The following is a 22,215-nucleotide window of genomic DNA, read 5'->3' on the forward strand; positions in this document are numbered from 1 at the left end:
GGTCACTCTCAGTCACTCAAAGGTTATCTGTTTTAAGAATGAGTGTCTGGGCTTAGCCTGTCCCAGCAGGTCCGGCTTCTTTAGAGGGGGATGGGAGGTATGTTCGTTTGTTTGGGAATTTTCTAGTGTCAAGAAGGTGGTTTGAAGGGTGTTGGGTTAAGTGGTATGTGGAGGAAGGGGGGGGTGGAGTCAGAAAGATGGCTTTGAACAGGACAGTGGAACAGGAAGAAACAAATTAACCTCCTATAGGGAGGAGTTGGTCTTATATTTAGCTCTGAAAATTGTTTAACTTCTTACATTGCTTCAAAGCAAATTCAAACATGAGATATATATGTTCATTATGTTTTAAGTAAGAGTTCAACGATGAAACCACATCGTGAGGCTGATTACATGCACAACCTTTCTATTGATTGTCTTTTACAGTAGAAATACTAAATAATGTGCTTTCCAAAAATGTAGTAGCAAATGATGATTACACACAGTTTGTGGTGCGACTGTGAATATGACTGTGCTGTACAGCATACACAAATGAAAAACAAGGTGGTAAATCTTCTATGACATATTGAAAACAGGTCTGTGACCCACTTTTGGGTATTGACCCACAATCTTAGAACCTCTGGTTTGACTGATGATTGAGAGATTTGTCACAGTGACATTAAGGAGGTAGGGTCTCTGTAGCGATGGAGCGACACAGTATCCATGTTACTATGATAAAACACAGTAAACAGGTTCTTACTTCATGTTTGCCCATCGTAGTTGGATATAAAGTTGGTCTTTTGAAATGAGTTTGTCTCTTTTTTAATATTTCATACCCATACGCATTTATACTGATGCACTTTTTTAATTCGACAGACTTTTGCCGTACCTTATGTTGTTTTTATGATGATTGTGTCTGTTTGGCTGGAATCTTTGAGAGCAAAGTTGAATGTTGTTGGGAGGGGCATGTGCACTTTCATTGTTCTTGTGCAATGACAATAAAGGATTCTGTTCTACTCTATCCGATTTGAAGTGAAGAGTAACAACATTATTGGTGATTTGATGGAATAATTCTCTTTAAATGAAAAAGAAAGGGTTAAGAAATGGTGCATTAACGTTAGCATTAGTGTTTTTATGTGTAGATGTCGTGGGTCAGAAGATCCCACGTGTGTCGTAGCATGTTAGCCTGGCTATAGACTGGCATCCTGTCCTACCCTAGCACTCTGTAACAATATTACATTATAGTATTACATTTTACAATGGGAGAAACAGGAAGTTTTTAATTCAAAACAGATCTGTTTGTGGGCATGTGTACTTTACTGAATGTGTGTGTGTTTCTACTCTCCCACCAGCCTGCTATAGAGGCGGGATACACACACACACACACACACACACACACACACACACACACACACACAGCTGTGAGTTGAAGCTGCATTATGATCGCCATAAGCGTTTTAGGGTCCTAAGCTGATAATCTGTTTCTTTGGGTATTTGGTGCGTTTGCTCTGCAGTTCAGCAGCTGGAAGACATTCTATTGGTTTGTGTGTGTGTGTGTGTGTGTGTGTGTGTGTGCGGTGGTGGCGCGTGTGTTTTTTATTTAATTTTGGTTTAATGGCATGGCAGCAACCCACTGATATCAGATTGGTAACGCATTCAGAGCCTGCAGTTGTCAGCTGCCATTACTAGTTATTGGGATTTGAAGATGAGTTTTTTATTTGCTGTCAGTGATTCTGTGCTGCTGATAGGAATCGATCATCATCCATCAGTTGTGCTGGGCTTTCTTACTTTGCCAACTGTCTCCTTCTCCTTCTTGTCTTTCTTATCAGGCAATAAATCATACTTTTTACATGATGAAACTGTTTCTCACTCAGAAAATATTTAAAAACACCCTTCCTGTATCCACCCGCATTCCAAGCATTCATAAAAAAGCTTTGGTATTTTATATGTTTAGCCCTTTATCACACAGGAAGTTGCACCCACAATTAGGAAGTAGTGGCACTGAGACTAAAATGAATGCAGTGATCTGAGATAAATAAGACAATATGTGATCGCTGCACATCCTTAGAGCAGTTGGATGCAGCTACAGTGAGAGTTTCTAACCAAAGCTTCTGGTCTCTTGGGGTGTACTTACACTGGCAACTGGGGCCGTTCCACGCTCACAGCAGGAATCCCCCCTCCCTGTCCCTTTTCTGACACGGTAGAACGGACGTGATCACCAGCTCAACTCGGTTCCCACAGAGAAACACATCATCACGTATGTTACACATGTGCAGCAGTAAAATGTCCCATTTCCATATTTTCTGGTTTATATGGGTTATTATACCAGTAATATGTGTTTATATGTATATTATACCCTCGGAAATACCCGGACCTGATGATGAGCTGCTACACTCCGTTACTGTCCCGCTGTCGGCTGAACAAAGAGAAGTCCTGACGGTCATGTTGTCCTCTTCCTCCATGAGTTCTCTGTGGTGTTGTTCATATATATATATCAGGTAACACCAACTCTGAACTTTTCATCGGCTAACGAGCACTTCTGACACCGCTATCATTGCGGAATGCGGATGTTTATGTGCCGCAAAGCGTCGCGCGGTACCAACGTCATCACATTTTGCGCGCGGGTCGAGTCGAGTTGTGCGTGCGCATGCGCGGCCAACCGTGCCAGTCTGGCACGCTGTTTGGACCACCTCTTCTAGCAGGACCATCAGGCCGTTTCCCCCCCCTGCGGTGCAGTTCACACCTACGCAGGCCAGACAATGGCCCCCCATGGTTTCACACATGCACAGAGCTGGTTAGGAACGGCCCTGGTTGCCAGTGTGAGTACACCCTTGGTCTCTCTTCGACCTGCCTCATCTTTGGCTCAAAAAACGCTGACGCACTTTCATGACCAATGAATGAAAAAAATCAATGGTACAGATGTGAGTTATGTGAACAGCTGTGAGTAGAGAGAGTGAGCCAGTGTGAGGTCAGGTGAATGAGTTCATGTGATGGAGACTCACTCGATGACGGTGCAATCTGTGAATCTGCTGCTTTGTCTGTTTGTTTTTGCATCTGATGCAGATTCATTCTACTTTTGTTCCTTCCAGCTGTCATTTGTTTTTTCGTATTCTAAACCCTCTAAACATGTGCGATGAAACACCATAGAGCAGATTGTGTTCGGGTTCTTTAATGTGTTCAGCTAGCCTTCAAACCTCACTTTAGTTGAGGTTGTGTAACTGTGGACACATTCTCCTTTAATGCACTCTTTCATCTCAGTGTTTCTTTTCCACAGTTGTCTGATGAATTGTTCGCTTCTTCGCTTGCTAACACGGTGGTAATCGTTTTGTCAAGGCTGCTGGCAGAATAAATGCAGGAGAAATTCACCATGAAATCTGATTGTTAATAGCCTTCACTGTGTGAGAGAATTGGTACTAATGTTTGTACATTGACACAAATAAACCCACTCAGCACAGGGTTGTTGTTAAATGTGGGTCATGATTTGTTCATACATCTTTGAACCACTGCCATCACTTTGCATTGAGACCCATTCCTTTTATCTAATAAGACTCATTACGAGGGATGTAACGATTCACTCAACTCCCGATACGATTCGATTCATGATACTGGGTTCATGATACGATTCTCTCACGATTTATTTTTCAAAATGGGACCGTAGACAAATGATGACTGAAAAATATTCTTTTATTTTTGGGGGGGAAAAAAGCTAGAAAATACTGTACTATTTTCCTTTTATTTTTCATTGTCAAAAGAATCACTTGATAAACTATTCAAAACAATGCAATTTAACTAAAAATACATCTTGAATGAAATAAATAAAGGAATAATACAAATGAAGGAGCCTATTAATATAAATTCTGGTTCTATAGTAAACAATGCAAAACTACATAATAGTTCTTTTTCTTTTTAAAAGTGCAACTGAAAATGTATTTTGTGCCTTAACAGTTGGACTTGAAAAAAATATTACAGATATTCTTTCGGTGCTAAAGGGGTAAGGAATCATTTATGAACATGTTTAAGAGTAGAAGGCAACCAGAAAGAAAGTAGTAGCAGTTTCCGCCCGCCACCTACACTTTTGGACAAGAAGGATAAATATATATATTGCGCCCTCTGCTGTTTAAAAAAAGTACTGCGATTCAATTTTCAGAGTATCGATGTGAACCGTGATACCTATGAATCGATTTTTAACTGCCTTACGATTAATCGTTACATCCCTACTCATTACAAATGTGAAATTGGTGTCTCAGTTAAGTCGTCCAAAGATGGCGTCTTTCTGCATGCGTTTCATCCTCATGATAAGCTGTGCAAGTTTGGTCCTGAAGAGCCGCTGTCCTACATGATTTATCTTTACATGTGAATGCATTTAGTGGCTCGTGATTGGGATTTCTGCACTGATGGATTAAGATTCTTTGGAATAAAATGTGAGATGTCTAACCGGCAGGAGTAGAGTTTACCAACGAACGGACAATTTTGGAGACCTTCACCTGTTAAAGCTTATTTGTGTCACTAATAATTCCGAATAAATATCTCTCTTCTGCAACTCTGTCAGACCTCCTAAAGAGCTGAGAACCTCACTGTGGTAATATTCACACATATCTGCATGCTGCTCTGAGCTTATTTTACCACAGTTGTGGCTATAGTAAGAAGACTCACGTCCTTTCCCACTAAAAACAACAAATGGAGCTGAAATAACCATCTTAATCCTGTTTGTCGGGACACTGCATTCCAGCACTGCAGTGTAGGTGGTCTTATCCAATCAGAGTCACACAGATCGGACAAATCAAAGAAGTGGAGCAAATAAGAAAAATTGGGTTTCGTGCTGACCTAAAATGTCAGTGAGATATTAGAGCAATACACACATCAGCGTGAAGAGGAAAGATGCAAAACGATAGATGATGAGGCCAAGATTATAGGACATCCTTTCACTTGCTTTGTTTGCTTTAAAGAGATTTTAGGCTTTTTAAGGTTATTAGAGAGCCTGATTCACCAAGATCCCAATTAGGTGAATTTTCTAAATAGGTGCCAAAGCAAATAGATTGCACACACTGGAGAATTTAGTGTGGACTGCGTTTTTTAAACAAGGGCTTAAGTGGGAGTGCAGTGTGCCTCCAAGACCCTATCTTGAAATTTTGGAGGTATTAGTGAAAGAAGCAAAATAAACATCTAGCAAACAAATCTGATTATAACCAGGGGAAATCTGTGTGAAAGTGAATGCTTTGGGGGAGTCAAATGTCAAAATAAGTTTAGAAGAAGAAGAAATTCCATCAGAGTCCTGATACTAGCCCCCCTCCCGGTTGCCCAGAGCATCTCGAAATCCCCCAGTTCCCCAACCAAAGAGCTGTATCGGAACTCCACCTTGAGTCTCGCCATTATTAGTCTCTGATACAACGAGATGAAGAAGAAGAAGCTGATAAGAAAATAATTAATCATGTTTTATTCATTCAATCCAAAAATAACTGCAGCCCCCTTTGAGTAAAGCTGACAATTAAGACCCGCTGTATAAATGTGAAAAAAAAAGCGACCACATTTCAGTTCTATGTTTAGTAAATCCCATTGCCTGTGCTAAATTAATCTATTTGCATTTCCCTCTTTTAATATTTTGCTAATTCTGCCATAGATGCCCAGATTACATATTGGCATATGTACTAATAATAAGACATGTTTTTCTATTTGGTTGGTTTTAAAAACTCATTTTTACAAGGTTGTATTTTAGAAACTACTAGACGAAAGTAAAAGCATTGGATTAATTCTATTCCTCTTATTCGTGGTGGTGCCACTGAAATAATAGTAATGACGCCACTCACTGTGTGATAGCAGTATTAGCAGTAAGTGTCTAGCCAAAAAATGGCTGTTCTTTCAATTCAATTTTTCTTTAACAATTATGATTTTTTTTTTTCTTTTAAGAAATTTGACCTATCAGGTGATCTAATATAGATGTAATCCAATCTACGGAACAGGAGTTGGGGTTATTTGATGGTTATGAGTGTACTGTAAATATCAAAAAAGCCAAGAAGCAGAAGTTAGTATGCTAGTGTGGCAGAAACTACCATCTCTAGTCTTAAAGTCAATCATATATATATATACGTATATATACCGTAGTAATGTACAAGAGCAAGTTAAACCAGTCAATGCAAAATGGTGTCATAATGTATTCAACTTTCATATAGTAGTTACAGTACTTCACTGCTTGTGTGTGTTGTCTCTAAGCTCCTGGAATGTACTGTACTATTTTCATGAAAATTAATCCATGTGAATTTTAATCTGGATGCTGCCTTTAATAGTGTGGTTTACAGTTCACACTAGTGATTACACACCATGCTCTTCAGATGAAATGTTAGCGGCGACTATTTGAATTTAAATTCACTCCTGACCTTAATTTTCCTCCGCCTCACCAATGGTGACCTATAATTAGATTGGTCATAATCACAACGTGGGGAAATATGAACCCATACACACACACACACACACACACACACATTCAGGGTTTTTAATGCTCAGGAAATGTCAGATGTCAGTGGTATAATGCAAGTTTAGTTTAGACGCCTATCGACCTGGGATGCACTTAGTCTCCTTTGACACACGACAAGCTATAAAAGTGTGTGTGTGTGTGTGTGTGTTGCTGTTTGTGATCTGCTTGGACAATCATGTGATAAACAAACTGTTTGGCTGCATCAGATGACTGACTCTCACCATCGGCTGATTCTTGTTATGGTTGTAGTCTGGTTTAGTTTAATGACGTGAGAAAGCCTTGGTTGGCTTTTCAATTAATCGACTAGCATGTGAGGATGAAACTCATCTGACTATTTGGGTCAGGGTTTTGAAATGCTCGATTATTTATACAGAAACGGCCTAAAGGGGCATCTTTTAAGCTTGGCCAATGTTGGTTAACGCTGCTCACGCACGCTTGTATGGGTTTCCACCTTGGTTTTTATGTGCACAGTTTGCATGTTCTCCCTGAGTGTGCAAGTCATTTATTGAGATTTCCTATTTTTTAGAATTTATTTTTAATGGATGTGTCACTTTTTCTTTTTCCTGCGTGTGTCTCTTCTCGCCTGAATGACGCACAAAAACGACCAAATAAAAGTATAATCAGCGTCTTTAAACCAAGGATGGAAACTCAAGTGCATGCACAGAAACACTCGACCTCTTTCACGTCAAGGTCATGAGCCTCGAGCCAATCACAGCCTGTTGATCAGGGGTGTCAAACTCATTTTTTCCTGCAGATTATAGGTGGGAAAAATTAGCAATTTTATCATTCATGTGCCCTAGGTGGCACTTCCATGTATAATAGTATTTAAAGTACGATAATATCCAAGCAATAAGTGACAGATATCAGTCACTGTAGGATCTTAAATTTCCTTCATTTTGTGTAAAGGGGTCCCGATCCGATATTGATATCGGTTATCGGTCCGATATCAGCCAGAAAACGAATATCGGATTTTATCGGACTGCATCTAAAATCACCGATGTAAGCTTTCAGGTAAAATTTTCCGCTCCAGCACTCCTATCCATAGGTGACTGTGGTTCACACTCCAACATAGTAACCTACTGGTGTTGACTATTGTTCTCTGTTTGAGTAACATCACTTGATCAAGTCTTTTCTAACATTCCACACTACAAAATAAGTAATAAAAGTATGTGCTGATATCGTATCGGATCCATATGGGTACAGGCCGATACGCAAGGCTGCAATATCAGTATCATATCCAAAGTGAAACAGTTGTATCGGGACTTCCCTAATTTTGTGACCAATTTTTATATAATTTGGGGAAATTAAGAGTACCATATTTACATCAATTTAAGATTAAAAATGACTGCCATCATGTGATAAGCATGGGAAAACTGTGAGACCTGGCAAAAAAAAATGTGCAGTGTCATTGAATGTGTGTATTTGGAGGGACTGAGATATCTACAATCAATCAGTTGGTGATTTACACAATGAGTCATGTTTGCGCTCTCATTTTTACGTTATCCTGCGGGCTGAATTGGGGCCAGATTTGGCCCCTGACCTTGAGTTTGACACTTGGTGTAGAGGGTGCAAGAAAATTAGCTTTCAGATATTGTATTTAGATTGTGCGACAAAACCAGAACACTTTGAGGATATTCAGTTGAAATACAACTGTATATACCTGTGAGGCAGCAACACTTAAAAAGTGGGAGTGGCTTTTGATTAAAGCCAAATCCTAGTAGTGATATTGTTCTTTCTGAAAGAGGTTAAATGCCTACATTTAATTTTGTTTCATGCATTCCTTGAGATTGGGGGAGTTGTCTCCCTAAAGTGTTCTGTAGGTCACACATTTACCTGCCTTTTCACTTCTAAGTAAAACCATCTTTTCATCAAAGCAAAATCTTGATTTCCTTTCATCGATTGTTATTCAATTCAGTTCGGACTGTGGCTTCTCAATGGAGCGACTGTTGAAAGGTTTAGTCAGCAGGAAGAACTGACTGATGCTTTATGTAACCGAGGTGCACACGCTGCATACAGAGCCAGTGCCTCACAAACAGTGATGAAATTTCTCCGTTGTTTATTTTTTTTTCTTTTGCGTCAGCTCGTGCGTTCTTCATGTCATTGGACTCCTGAAACCAAAGCGGACGATAGAGTGATTTGTCCTGACAGCGTTTCACATCCTCATGTTCAAAGACCTTTTTGGATTCCTGACTGTCAGAAGGACATGTTACTTATATATTTTTCCTCTCAGTGTGTAATATGTTAATCAGTGGTGCAAAGGACTAAAAGGTACAAAAGGAACGACATCTGTTCATCCGAAAACCAAAAGGAGAGTAAAAAGCTTGGTGGAGCTGTAAGCTTCAAAAGGCTATGAAATATCAAATCTATCAACAACAAAAAAAATGTTTTTCTTTTGTTAACTTTTTTTACTTCTACTTTTATGTTGCTTTGTTATATTGCCAGTTTTACAAAGTGATATACATTTCACTGTGTCTTAACTTTTGTTCAACAAAACTCTGTTCAAGTCTTTTCTAGTGTGATGTTTTCCTAGAGAAACCCACTCCTCAGCAGCTCTGGGGATAATGAGTTTCTCTGTTGTTAAACTCATTTTCCTCCTTGTAAAAGCAGCTTTAAATGGCAAATCCCCAGTTTTGATTGGAAAGCAATATCCTGCCAGAGCTCTCCGCTGTGTAGAGGTGTGGACTTATGTTTTTGAACGTGTGCTGAAAGGAACTTTCATTAGCTACACCGTTTGCGTGTGTGATTGTGTGAGTTTGTGTGCTCTGAAGGATTGCCAGTTTGTGTAACTTTGCGCAAATTTGGATCTTCACCTTAAGGTGAGCATGTTAATTCAAGAAACGACAAATGAAGTTATAATGACTTTAATCATAAACAGGTACCCACTAAGTCTTTATATTCTGTAAAATTTCAGAACATGAGATTATATTTGTGCTAGTGTACCTGACACTCAAACCAACAAACAAAGCTAGTTACATGTTGTTATTTAAGCAAATTTTAAGGCTCTGTAAAGTCAACACTCCAAATAATTACTGTATAGTTCAGTGTTAAAAGAACTAATATGGCTAAATTGTACAAAATCTGAAGGCGATACGATTTTGATCATCTTGACTTTAACCCACTTGTCAGTAGGGGTGGGAACTTCTGGGTACCTCACGATACGATACGATATGCGATACACAGCTCATGATAACGACTATCTCACAATATGACGATACTGCAATCATCGATCAATTGGTCAGAAATTAATCTACGACAATCTATGACAGCGATTCTCAACTGGTGGGTTGGGCCCCAAAAGTGGGTCGCGGACCTTTACTGGGTGGGTCGCGGACAGCTGGTCAAAAAATAAATAAACACTAAATATCTCTCATATTGGACTTGTCTTTTATTTTGAAGGACACTTTTTTGACAGGCATGCTGTGAACTGTATGTTGCACAGGAAAATGTATAGATTTACGTTTTTAAACAATAATAATAAAATATAAGTGTAAAATATAAGTGTGTTTTCAACAGCTATTTTTGAAAAACTACATTTGGTTGGTTGAATTTAAAAAAAAAAGTGGGTCGCGATTTAATGACTATGGTAAAATGTGGGTCCCAGGGTGAGACCAGTTGAGAACCGCTGATGTATGACATAACAAGAAAAAAAAAGATTAAGTGAAAAAATAAAAAAAATAATTTTATATCTCTGAAAGACAATAAATTGAAAAAGTATCCTATGAACAGTGACACTATTTTAGTGCAACATTTCTGTAAATAAGTGTCAATATATCAATGTAAATGAATAAGTATCTCCAATAGTGCTTTTTGTAAATGAAAAATAGGGTCTTTCTTACCAGTGACACCATTATAGTCAATATTCCAGTAAACAATATATTGGTTCCTTCAACAAACAGTGACAACATTTCTGTGAAGACCTACCTGCACATTTTAGTGAAAAAGCAGAAAAGGTTTTGAAAAATTTATTTTTCAAAAAATTGATACTGAGCAGGAGCATATCGATAATCGATTGTGCGGAAAAATATCACGATATATATCGCCGTATTGAGATATCGTCACACTCCTATTCGTCAGTACTTTTTTCATTGTAATTTGAAATCATCATCTTGGTTAGGGTGACAAAAAGGCAAATGTGTTTCACCAGTCAGCCAGAAAATTATGACCACTTGTGACCTGCCTTATATTGGGCGTGAATGTTTTTTGACAACACTAATATATTCTTATGTTGTCTCAAAGCCAAACAGTTACCAACTAAATCAAGTCTATAAAGAATACACTTAACCTTTTATTTATTCTCGATAGAAAACATTTCTTAATGTGAAAGCTACACTACAGTCCTTCCACCACATATTGTAATTTTACAATAAGTTTTACATCCTTTCCTCATCTACATCATGTGCTTTCTTATAACTTGCTTTTAGCTTTTTCCTGTTTTTCTCCTGACTGCTTTTTCCTTCTGTTTCTCCTCATTCTCACGTTTCAACCACAAAGCACTTAAAAATAGAATGAAGGACGCAACAAAGCACAACTCACTCACACTTTCTTTGACAACGTGGATGCATCTGTAAGTGATCAAACCTATTCTTCTCATCTATTCTTTGGCACTTAAGGAGCTTTGGCCTTGTAACACAAGGTTGGGTGCCCTACTTTTTTGGCATTTTTCTCATAACTGTTGTTTTATGTAACACTCTTTATCCCATTTTACCAGCGGTTGCCATGGTGAAGTTAATTTATACAGGCATTAAGAATTAGACCCTCTCTTGTTTTTTGCTGCGGGCTGGTGCTGTTACACACAAATGCATGTGCGCGTGCACACACCTAAACACTGGAAGTATTTTTAGAGTTAATTGTGTGCTCAGTGCAAACAAAAGGGAAGTAAATTGAGAAACATTTATATATGTGTGGTTTTTTATTCTGCATAAAAGTTTAACTGCAGATGTGACTCTTGTCGGTGCAAGTCTTTGACACTTCAGGGTCTGTTTCTGCAAAATAATTTATATAGGCTTACGTTGCTATTTACCAGAAAATATGCATGCAATTGATCTTTCTTGGTCTAAGCTCATTCTTTGTGTACACTCTTTGTATTCCCACACACTTGTCCTCGACAGCGGCACAGAACCTTAAGTTTTTCTTCATTTAGTCAAGTTTACAGTTTTATAAACAACAGGAAATTGTTAACATTTTTTTTAGACAACAGCCTTTCTGGAAACCAAAGAAACAAATAAAAGCAAAACCTCAGTAAGAAAGTACCAGTGTGGTATATCTCTCTTTTTTTCTTCATTATTTTTAATTGCATGCAGTAAGAGCTGATCCTAGAGCTCCAATCTTCTAAATATTTCACATACAGGAGTGAGGGGAGACTTAATGCTTAGGCATATGTTCTCCTTTGGCACATCAAACAATTTACAGCACAGCAGCACCACATTATTGCCTTATTGTGCTGCCTACTGCCAGCTAATGAGATAGAGAACTATCTAATTACCCTGCCTATAAAAGTGTGCATGTGAGGTGATATACTTGCACATCTTTTGACGAAAGAAAAAAAATCATTTTCTATTACACCTATTAAGTCACTTTACCCATTCGTAAAAAAAAAAAACTTAAAAGTCAATTTCTGGCCTATTGAAACTGTTAATAACTTAAGGCGTAAATGGTAATAAATATAAAGTCAAAGGTGTAAACGTTCGTTATTTTGAGTCGTCATGTTTGTGACATTTGAATAAATTCCCTCATGGCATGTGAAGAAAGGGAACGAGTGTACAACTGTAGCAATACAGAGATGAACTGGAAATGTTTGGCCTCAGGCTACAGCTGCCATTCACATAGTTGTGAGATATTCACTCCGCTGTATTTATTTCTTGTTTTCAAAGTGGAAAAAAGCCTATTTCGAGCTAACTGTTTTACAGAAGATCTGTTTTTTTTTTTGTCATGTTTACATTAGTGTTTTATATATAATTCCTACTTGGTAAAGTTTCAGCTCCAGAGATTTTTCTGTTGTGACTCTTTTGGCTCAGATCAATGGTTCTGTTTCATTATTTTTTTTAAAATGTTCACTTATCGATCAATCCCTCATCAGCCCTGCACTCAGAGCACTCCCACTCTCTCGCTGTCAAGGGACCAGACTAATGGATTAATGCACACGGAGCTTGGGCAGCTAACAGCCCAGTGATATTACACGGGTGTCCAGTCCTCTTCTGCTGCCACTTCTCCTTTACTAATTGCCCTTTCTTTGCCAATCCACAGCGTGCACACACTCGATCAACCTGCTTCGCACACATTCCACCAAAATAATACTACACACACACACACACACACACACACACACACACACACACACACACACAGTAAAGGGGCGAAGGTGTTTCAGACTAGTGAAAGGACTGGCTGGCAGCTGTATTCAAAAGGCTGGCACTGAACCAGAGCTCATTTCAAGTGGGCGTAGTTAGTCCGAGGAGACAAACGTCAACTCTGTCATGTGCAGAGGAAATGTTACTAGGATTCAACTCAATTATTTCACAAGACGTGCACGTGTGTATTCATGCTGTGAAACCGTGGGAGACACTGTTTCAATAGGGGCCGACCAGTGCTCGGAAAGGTTTTGTGAAAACCCAGAAGCTTCAATACCAGTCTGAATGTTTAGCATACCAGTCATACCAGCTGTCCTCTGTGAGAGCATTGCCACATATGGGAGTCAGCCACTATTTCCTTTTTTTTTTTCTTTATAGACATAAGTCTTTTATTATAATACAGTAAATTTATCAAAAAGATGAGAAAGAATAAAACGTTTCTGCACGATTTGGCATGAGAGAAAGTACAAAACATTTTGAAACCAGTGGAAACAAAATTATCCATCTGGCATTTTGCAGAGACTGGATGGTAAAGAGAGAACAAAAGCCAAATGAAAAGAACAAACAATTCTCAAAATGTTGTCTTAAGTAGAAGTGACAAAAACTACAGTTATTCCAGATGAGTTCATTTGAGGTCAGACCCAAATACTGTAATCCAGACAATGGCAACCAGCACTGAGAAGCAGACTTACATACACTGTCAGCCATAAGTGCTGAAATGATACAGTTAAACGTATAACATATCTTAACCAGGAGTGTCAATCTCATTATAGTTCAGGGGCCAAATATAAAGTAGTTTTATCTTAAGTGGGCTGCAGATTTTAGGCTGGAAAATTAGTAATTTCAACAATAATTTCCCCAAGTTTGCACTTAGACGTATAAATGATACATAAAGTATGTAAGGCGCCGACAATATCCAAGCAATAAGTGACAGATATCAGTCCCTGCAGGATTTTCTATTTTCTATTTCATTGATTTTATGACTATTTTTTATTTAATTTCAGGAAATTATGAGAAACAATTTCAGGAAAATTGATTCCGTTGAACAATTTGAGATTTAAACTGACCGGAGTCTTGGGATAAAACATAAAAGCATGGGAAAATTGTGATCTTTCTAATATTGTGGAGTTTCATGGAATGTATTTAGAAAGGCTGAGGTATCTACAACCCCTGGCAGAAATTATGGAATCGTTCAGTTGTTTAACTTTGTAGAAAATAAGTAGATCACAGACATGACACAAAACTGAAGTCATTTAAAATGGCAACTTTCTGGCTTTAACAAACACTGAAAGAAATCAAGAAAAAAATGGTGGTAAACAGCAAGTGGTAAACACCCTCAAGCAGAGGGTGAATTTATGGAATCACTCAATTCTGAGGAAAAAGATATGGAATCATGAAAAACAGACAAAAAAAAAACACTACAACACAGCACTAGTACTTTGTTGCACCACCTCTGGCTTTTATAACAGCTTGCAGTCTCTGAGGCATGGACTTAACAAACAGCACTCCAACTTTCTCTGATTGCTGTTGCCAGATCAGCTTTGCAGGATGGAGCCTTGTCATGGACCATTTTCTTCAATTTCCACCTCAGATTTTCAATTGGATTGAGATCTGGACCCTATGTGTTTTTCTTCAAGGATAGTTTTCAGAGTTTTTGCTCTATGTCAAGATGCATTATCATCTTGATAAATGATGTCATCATCCCCAAACATCCTTTGAATTGAGGGAATATGAAAAGTGTCCAAAATGTAAACATAAACTTGTACATTTATTGAAGATGTAATGACTGCCATCTCCCCAGTGGCTTTACCTGACATGCAGCCCCATACCTTCAATGACTGTGGACATTTACATGTTTTCTTCAGGCAGTCATCTTCATAAATTTCATTGGAACGGCACCAAACAAATGTTCCAGCATCATCACCTTGCCCAATGCAGATTCGCGATTCATCACTGAATATGACTTTCATCCAGTCATCCACAGTCCATGATTGCTTTTCCGTAGCCCATTGTAACCTTCTTCTTTTGAATCCCATTCCCTTTAGGCGGTTTCTTACAGTTTGGTCACAGACGTTGACTCCGATTTTCAAGACATATTGCTTTAAGTTTTCTGTCTTGACGCTTTGATGTCTTCCTTGGTCTACCAGAATGCTTTCCTTTTACAGCCTTCCCATGTTGTTTGTACTTGGTCCAGATTTTGGACACGGCTGACTGTGAACAACCAACATCTTTTGGCAACATTCCGTGATGATTTACCTTCTTTAAGAAGTTTGTTTCAACTGACACCTCTCATGTTGGAGCCATGATTCATGTCAATCTGCTTTGTGCAACAGCTCTCCAAGGTGTGCGCATTCCTTTTTAACTGCAGACTAATGAGCAGGTTTAATCTGATGCAGGAAATGGAAACTTACAGGGTGATTCCATCATTTTTTTCCCTCTGTTTGATCTCAGAAAGCAATTGTTATTGACATTCAAAATCTTTTTTCTTTATTTCTTTTAGTGTTTCTTAAAGCCAGAACGTTGCCATTTGAAATGACTTTAGTTTTGTGGCATGTGTGTGATATATTTATTTATTTTCTACAAAATGAAACAACTGAATGAACATCCTCCAAGACTGGTGATTCCATAATTTTTGCCAGGGGTTGTAAAACTGAATTTAGTAATTTAGATGATAATTTCTCCTGCAGGCCAAATTGGATGGTCCAAAGGGCCAGATTTAGTCTCCAGACCTTGAGTTTGCTTGTGTGATCTAAACCATAGGGTCCAAGGACAAAAAGAACACAAATTTCGTATAAAAATGTGTTTTCTCATTAAGTAAATATTAAATTACAATTATGTTTAACCCTCCACATTTCTTACAACTAAATACAGTATTTGCATGCCAATATTAAAGCAAGGTATATCATAGAAACCTATCATCAGTGTTGTAAAACTAGCAGGACTTAAGATCTTGTTATTAGTTGGTGAATTAAAGCCCAAAGCTTGGTGAGTTCTGCTTCTAAGTGAGACAACAAAAGGTTTAAAAGCAGAACCATTGAACACGTGACCACTACGAACCAGTTTATCCTGTGGTGCCATTTCAGGGCACCTCGTGCTTAAAGTATCACAAGGGCCCTGCTTTTATGTTTGCAAATCTAAAAAAAATCAAAATTAACCTTTTGAAGATCATTCGCAACTTTGTGAAAATCATAATCTCTTGTCTGAAATTGGACATGTGTTATTTAGCAACATGGGGTTGTTGAAAGGTAGCCGTTTACTTCTTTTTTTATTTTCTAGCTTTGCCTCTTTTGACAGTGGATCTTCTGTAAATGACTGAATTGTACTGGTCTTGTGTCTGGCTAATTGTGACAATTAGGTAACAAGATGTGCAATCATGTTCCACCCACTGCTTATTTTAGGAGCGTGAGTCAGAAAATCAGAGAGAGCATGTGGATCTAATGGACCATAATGCTTCAGAGAAGGAGAATTGTAGCTCTTTTGAAAGGTTTTCTAACGCTTTTGCAACTTGATACAAACCACAATGTCAAGCCATTTGAAAGCTCCATCGTTTGTAGAGACTAAATGCAATGCTAATCTTTTACTTGACTTATTTGGTTGACTTCTACCCCTTTTTGTCACTGTCAATGTGCAATACATTATTTTAGTTTACTGTATAATAAAGGGCATGACAACATTTATTGAAACTATTTTCAAGAGGAGTTATGGATGTCCAGGTTATTATTTATAATGTAAATGGTAATTATCTCCAAATTGAAATGTTATTTAGAGTTACAAATTGAAGTGCTTTTATTTTGAAATAATTTTTTAGTCCCTATGTTTTGCAAGCATCCTGGTGGTGTGAATAAAAAAATCTGTAGCTCGTGCTCTTGCTGAACCGTCATCTGAACCGTTATCCATGGCCGGTTCAAATGATTAATTCTCTGAGTCACGGTCATCACTGTCCTCTTGTGTTAAAATGAGCTAGCTGCTAATAATAGCCAGCGCGGTATCAGTCTCCCACTTATTGTCCCCACATCGCAAAACAAGGATCTAGGCTTTCCTCGGACCCTGTGTAAAGGCTTTGTTTGGTTATTTGTCTGCCACACAAGACCAGAGAGATGTTATCAAGTTACAGGTTCAATCGCTTGAGACATGAAAGGATGAGCATGTGTGTGTGTGTGTGTGTGTGTGTGTGTGTGTGTGTGTGTGTGTGTGTGTAAAATGGTTGGATTAGTGTTAATAATACAGTGCACATTCAAGTACAAGACTCCACAATCAGGACGTGACACAAACAAATAGAAAAAGTCTTTTTGTTTTTTGTTTGGTTGGATTGTTTCTGAAAGTTGGTAATTTTAGTGAAAAGTTTTTCTCTTTTGCTTGACGGTGAGAAGCATTTGTTTTTACCCATTTATCAACATGAATATCTCCACACTACATTTTCTCCTCAGCTCTTTTTGCAATACTGTAACTACTTTTTCTTTTTTGAGACATGTAGAATTAACTCGTCTGGTATTTTTCAACCCTACTTCATATATCGTCTATGCTTCTCATTCTGTTCAAATGCCAAACAGTGATTGCAGGCTCGCTCTTATTCTCTTGGTTTAAAAAGTGATTCAGCATTCTTCCCTTTGGGACATTGATCTCTGCTAGATCTTTAGCTAATGCTATTATTGGACTTAGTCTATTTTCTGCCTGCTCCCCAAGTGCCCACGTGAGTCATGCTGCATTTCACATCTCCAGCTTGATGAAAAGGTTGAAATCTGTCAGACTGCTGCTGATAAATATAGACACAGGGGTTTAAGTCGTTATAAAATGTTCTAAAAAGGCTGGTGCGATTTGTAGAATCTTGATTAAATACTGCTGAGAATGACAAATGGGTTTTTTAAGACTCACACAGACACTTTTTGGAAAACTTGGTTATGTAAGATGTGATGAAGCAGTCCAACAATCTGAATTAGCTTTAAATATATATGATTATGTGCTTGAGCGATACATTTTAAGGTAGTGACTTTTTTATTGTACTTAAGTAGTTTTTTCTGGTATCTGTACTTTACTTGAATATTTTTATTTTTTTTTTGGTGACTTTTTCCTTTTAGTCCTTACTTTTTAAACAAAAATCTATATTTTCTACTCCTTACATTTTAAAAATGAGCTTGTTACTTTTAAAACCTTTGAAGATGACATCACGACGTAAAAAGACGAAAAACCGCAAAAACTGGAGGAGACCAAAAAGGGCACGTCTGCATTACAGAAACCTAGAGAACATGATTCTCATGTGACTAAATTTAAAAAAAATTGGTAATTTGAGCTTTTTTCTGTGAGGCAGGTCCCTTACTTTTATGGTTAACATTTTAAAGTTTTAAAAAATGTTAAACTCAAAGCTGCTCTCGGTTTAATTGAGCATTTGTATTTTTTTTTTTTTTAATCTTGAAACATTTTATTTTATTTATTTTTTTATCTATAATGAGTACTAAATTCTCCAGGTGTTCAAAGGTAACAGATTGAACTTGTTTCCATCTACCAGTATTCTACAAGTTCTTAAAAGATTAAAAGATATGGAATTTCTGGTTTAAGAACCCTGTCTTATTATTAAAGGGACATTTGTTTTCCTTGATTTTATTGCAGTATCTATACTTTTACTTAAGTACTGAAGACTAGTACTTTTGCCACCTTTATTGATTTGTGCTTTTTATGCGTTGTTTGCTGTCAGACATTTGTCGTACGCCGTGAGTTCAGTTCAGGAGTTAAGTTTGCACAAACTTAACACCCCTTTGCCTCTGAGAGTGACAGAGGTCATGCAGTGTGATGAATGTCTGAGGAGTCATGGTGGAGGTATGTTTGTGGCACGGCAGTGACAGATGGACCGGAAGAGTTGAGACATGTCAGCGCAGGCACTGAATGTTGCTCATCCACCTCCATCATAGCAGACTGCTAACAGTGCTCACTTTGAGCAGCGTTGCACAACGCTAAAGCTGCCCTCCTGTTCACCTCGTCAACCAGGCCCATAAGATGCTCACACAGTGTTGTGATGTATGACTGACCCTCTCACTCACTCAATCTTTTTTTCTTCTTCTCCTTCTTTGCAGGAGTGTCGTCCCGCGTCCCGGAGATCATGGCGGCCGGAACCCACTCCCCCGGTGGGCCCAACGGCATCATACGGAGTCAGTCTTTTGCAGGATTCAGCACATTACAGGAGCGACGCTCACGGTAAACAGGGTTCATCACATCTGATCGTCCATCCATCATCTCTGAATTTCAAATCATGAATGTTGCTTTACTAACATCATATTTGAATTTCAGTTAATAAGTAAAACACACTTTAGTGATCAAAGTGTTAAAGATATTTGTTAGTAGGTTAACAGAAACATTTTCCTTCATTATTGTGGTAAACCAGTCTTTTTCAGCCTTGGGGTCATTACCCCATGTGGGGTCGCCTGAAATGTCTCATAATTGGTTAAAAAAAAAACTTTCACTGATTAAAATTGTATTTCTAAATGTTTAAAAATAGTATTCTTTTTCAAATGAACACATCACACACGCAATAAATATCAAACAACTGTATTTTATACTTAAACTTTCTCAAATGTAAATGTAGTTCAAATAAAATGCACTATAAAAACACTTAAAGTGGAGCATCTGGTCACTTGTGACTTTGTGCACTAATCCTGGCTACTCTGTATTTGTAACACAATATAACAAACTAAAAACTAGTTCTAGAGAGAAAAAAAGTCTCTGGCGATGCCAGAAATTTGTGATATAAAAATGGGTTCACGACCCGAAAAAGGTTGGGAACCACTGTGATAAACGCTTCATGCACAATGGTCTTTCATGGTATCCAATACAGCCTGTGGCAGGATTTTGCAAAGTGAAAACTTACAGGTAAAATGACTTTGTGACTGAATCCTTTGCAGATTCAGTGTTTTTTTTTTTGGGTTGTTGTTTATATGTAGAAGTGATAAATACAAAACAAAATGAGGAATAAATCAGTCGAACATCTGTCCCTGCTAATGGTTTTGTCTGTACGACAATTCAAAAAAATAATAATGTCCAATCCTTCCAGGCCTTTTCCCTCATGATCCATCTTCTTAGTTTCTTCAGGTTTATGACTGCTGGAGACTGATTTTACCCAGAGCTGCTTCTTATTCACTGTAACACATCCTTCCAATAAACTCCCGTTATTAGGACAGAAAGAAATCAGTGACTCCGTAATCTCCAGCCAACTGTCACGATTAGTGAACCACAGCAGAAACTGGATCCCCATGGTATGATGTTCATCGCTCGATGAAATGAGCACTTAGACAACGCCGCTTCCTAATTGCTTTCATTCATAATTGAAATTAAGCAAAGAGAGATTTCCATTGTGAATCAAGCTTTTTTATAGTTGCAAAGAAAGTACAATTTAAAATCTGTAAGTCCCTTTAAGTGAAAACATGTTTCCTCTTATCTCAGCTCAGGCAGGGGATGGTTTAATCGGGGTTGGAATTGGAATTGTGTGTGTGTGTGTGTGTGTGTGTGTGTGTGTGTGGGGGGGGGAGCTGGAGAGAAGCTATGGTCATAATAATGAGTGTGGTGAAAAGCTGCAGAGATACTGAAACCAGTGAAGTGTGACTGACTGTGTGAGGATCTGCCAGGATTTTTAAACAGGGAAATTCCACTTCGGAGTGCAATGCATGTGTGCTTATGCTTGCTTCGTAGCTTATATTCACAATTACAAGTCTTCACTGTATCCCACACACTTATATACATGTGAGTTTCTGTGTGCGGCTGTCATAACACAGTGATTCCTAAGGCAAGTCAGCGTTCTCATTCAGGGTTGGCCTACATTTATTGCTCCTGTACAGCTCGATTTGAGCTGCTGCAAGACGTGGCACATCCTATCTTGTCAGTGTGCTGTTGCCAGGTCCCTGAAGTGACTCTGGCATTATCCGATTATGAATACAGAAATGGTACTTGTCACTAAATCTGTTTAAATATACTCTGAGTGGTAAAGTGACTATACACAAAAAAGGGTTGACGTAAGATGAAAATACAGACAGACGTGATTATGTCTTTGTAGCAGTGTTATTATGTTGACGTAACCATTTTTCAACATAATAACATTGCTACTAAGACATAGGCATTTTTGTCATACTTTTGGCAATTAGTCATAATTTTCATCATAATGTTTGCCTTAATTTTCATTAGCTTTCGACATAATTTCCATCATGTTTTCGTAGTACATTTTTTTAAGTGACAATAACAAGACTACTTAAAAAAAGAAAGTGGCTGAAAACAATATCAAAGTATATTTATATTTTCATGAACTAATTTTAAAATGAAACAGTAATATTCACGTGGGACGAAATCCAAGCAGAACTAAGGTTTTTCTTGGAAGGGATCCGATCAAAACTACGGTATTTTTGTTGCGTGAAAGACGAGACACACCAGTAGATGATCCAATAGGAAGTAAGATGATTGTGTTTGCGTACGTAAGACACAATCATCTTACGATTACTTTCTATTGGTCATTTACCAGTAGTTGATTAGAATTAGACTACAACTAATACAGTCCTGATAGCTACATTTTGACTAAAACTAAGTTGCATTTTAGTCCAAAGACTGTGACTAAAACTAAGTCAAAATGTACACTGCTTAGTAGAAATAGAGAATGGAGATGGAATGAGCACATGTCATTAAACTAATCAGAAACAATAGGAGTTGCTCTCTGTCTTTGTTGATAAACTGGAGCTACTTACAGATGTAATGGACGACTACCAAGTTGTTTTAATGTCAACTTACAATTTAGCTGCTCTTCTAATGTGATATCTTAAACTATGCATCTGAATGTTATTATTTAATATTGTTATAGTGTTTTAAATATTACAAGAGTGATTCCCATCCACATTCATTCTGCCTTTCTTCTGTTTAATACGTTTTAAACATTTAAAAATGTTTTTTAAAAATCCACAGCATTCAAAGAATGTTGAGCCCTCGAGTGTCTATTCGTGCGGTTGCCGTACAGACAACCCCCTGTGCTATTGGTACGTTTACCGAAGTACACGTACGTAGCGGGTTAGGGTTAGGTTATAACCCAATATCGCAACAATTTTTAGGGTTAGGCGTGGCCTAAACTGGCCAATGACTGACCTATCACGTGACCTAAATTGACCAAATAGGGGAGCTGCGTACGGATAGAATGTCGGTATATTAATACGGCAACCGTATGGATAGCCACTGCCTTAAAAAAACACCTGTTTAAATAAAAGTTGGTAAAGAGGTATTTTTGTGGCTGCAGGTGCAACTCCTTCATGGGTAACTCTGCTGTGCAGAAGAAGCCTCAGTCGAAGCCCAAGAAGCCTCACCTGTCAGGCCACAAAGGAAGCAGCAGCTCCAGAGAACCACAGCCCAAAAGACTGGAGGAAGTTTACGCTGCTCTCAAACAAGGCCTGGAGTGAGTCACTGACT

At 38.1% G+C, this 22,215-nt stretch overlaps 1 protein-coding gene across 7 annotated transcripts in view; it reads left to right on the top strand.

Moving 5' to 3' along the window:
• Nucleotides 1–22,215, top strand: part of ripor2 (RHO family interacting cell polarization regulator 2) — a 77,681-nt gene that overhangs the window by 33,759 nt on the left and 21,707 nt on the right. For all 7 annotated transcript variants that reach the window (XM_028461515.1, XM_028461512.1, XM_028461510.1 and 4 more), the window contains exons 2-3: nt 18,858–18,978; nt 22,046–22,201. In XM_028461515.1, coding sequence (XP_028317316.1) covers nt 18,884–18,978; nt 22,046–22,201 — 251 coding nt within the window. In that variant the 5' untranslated portion in view covers nt 18,858–18,883. The remainder of the gene's footprint in view (nt 1–18,857; nt 18,979–22,045; nt 22,202–22,215) is intronic.

The sequence above is a fragment of the Gouania willdenowi genome, chromosome 11 (assembly GCF_900634775.1).
Source record: "Gouania willdenowi chromosome 11, fGouWil2.1, whole genome shotgun sequence".
Taxonomy (NCBI): domain Eukaryota; kingdom Metazoa; phylum Chordata; class Actinopteri; order Blenniiformes; family Gobiesocidae; genus Gouania; species Gouania willdenowi.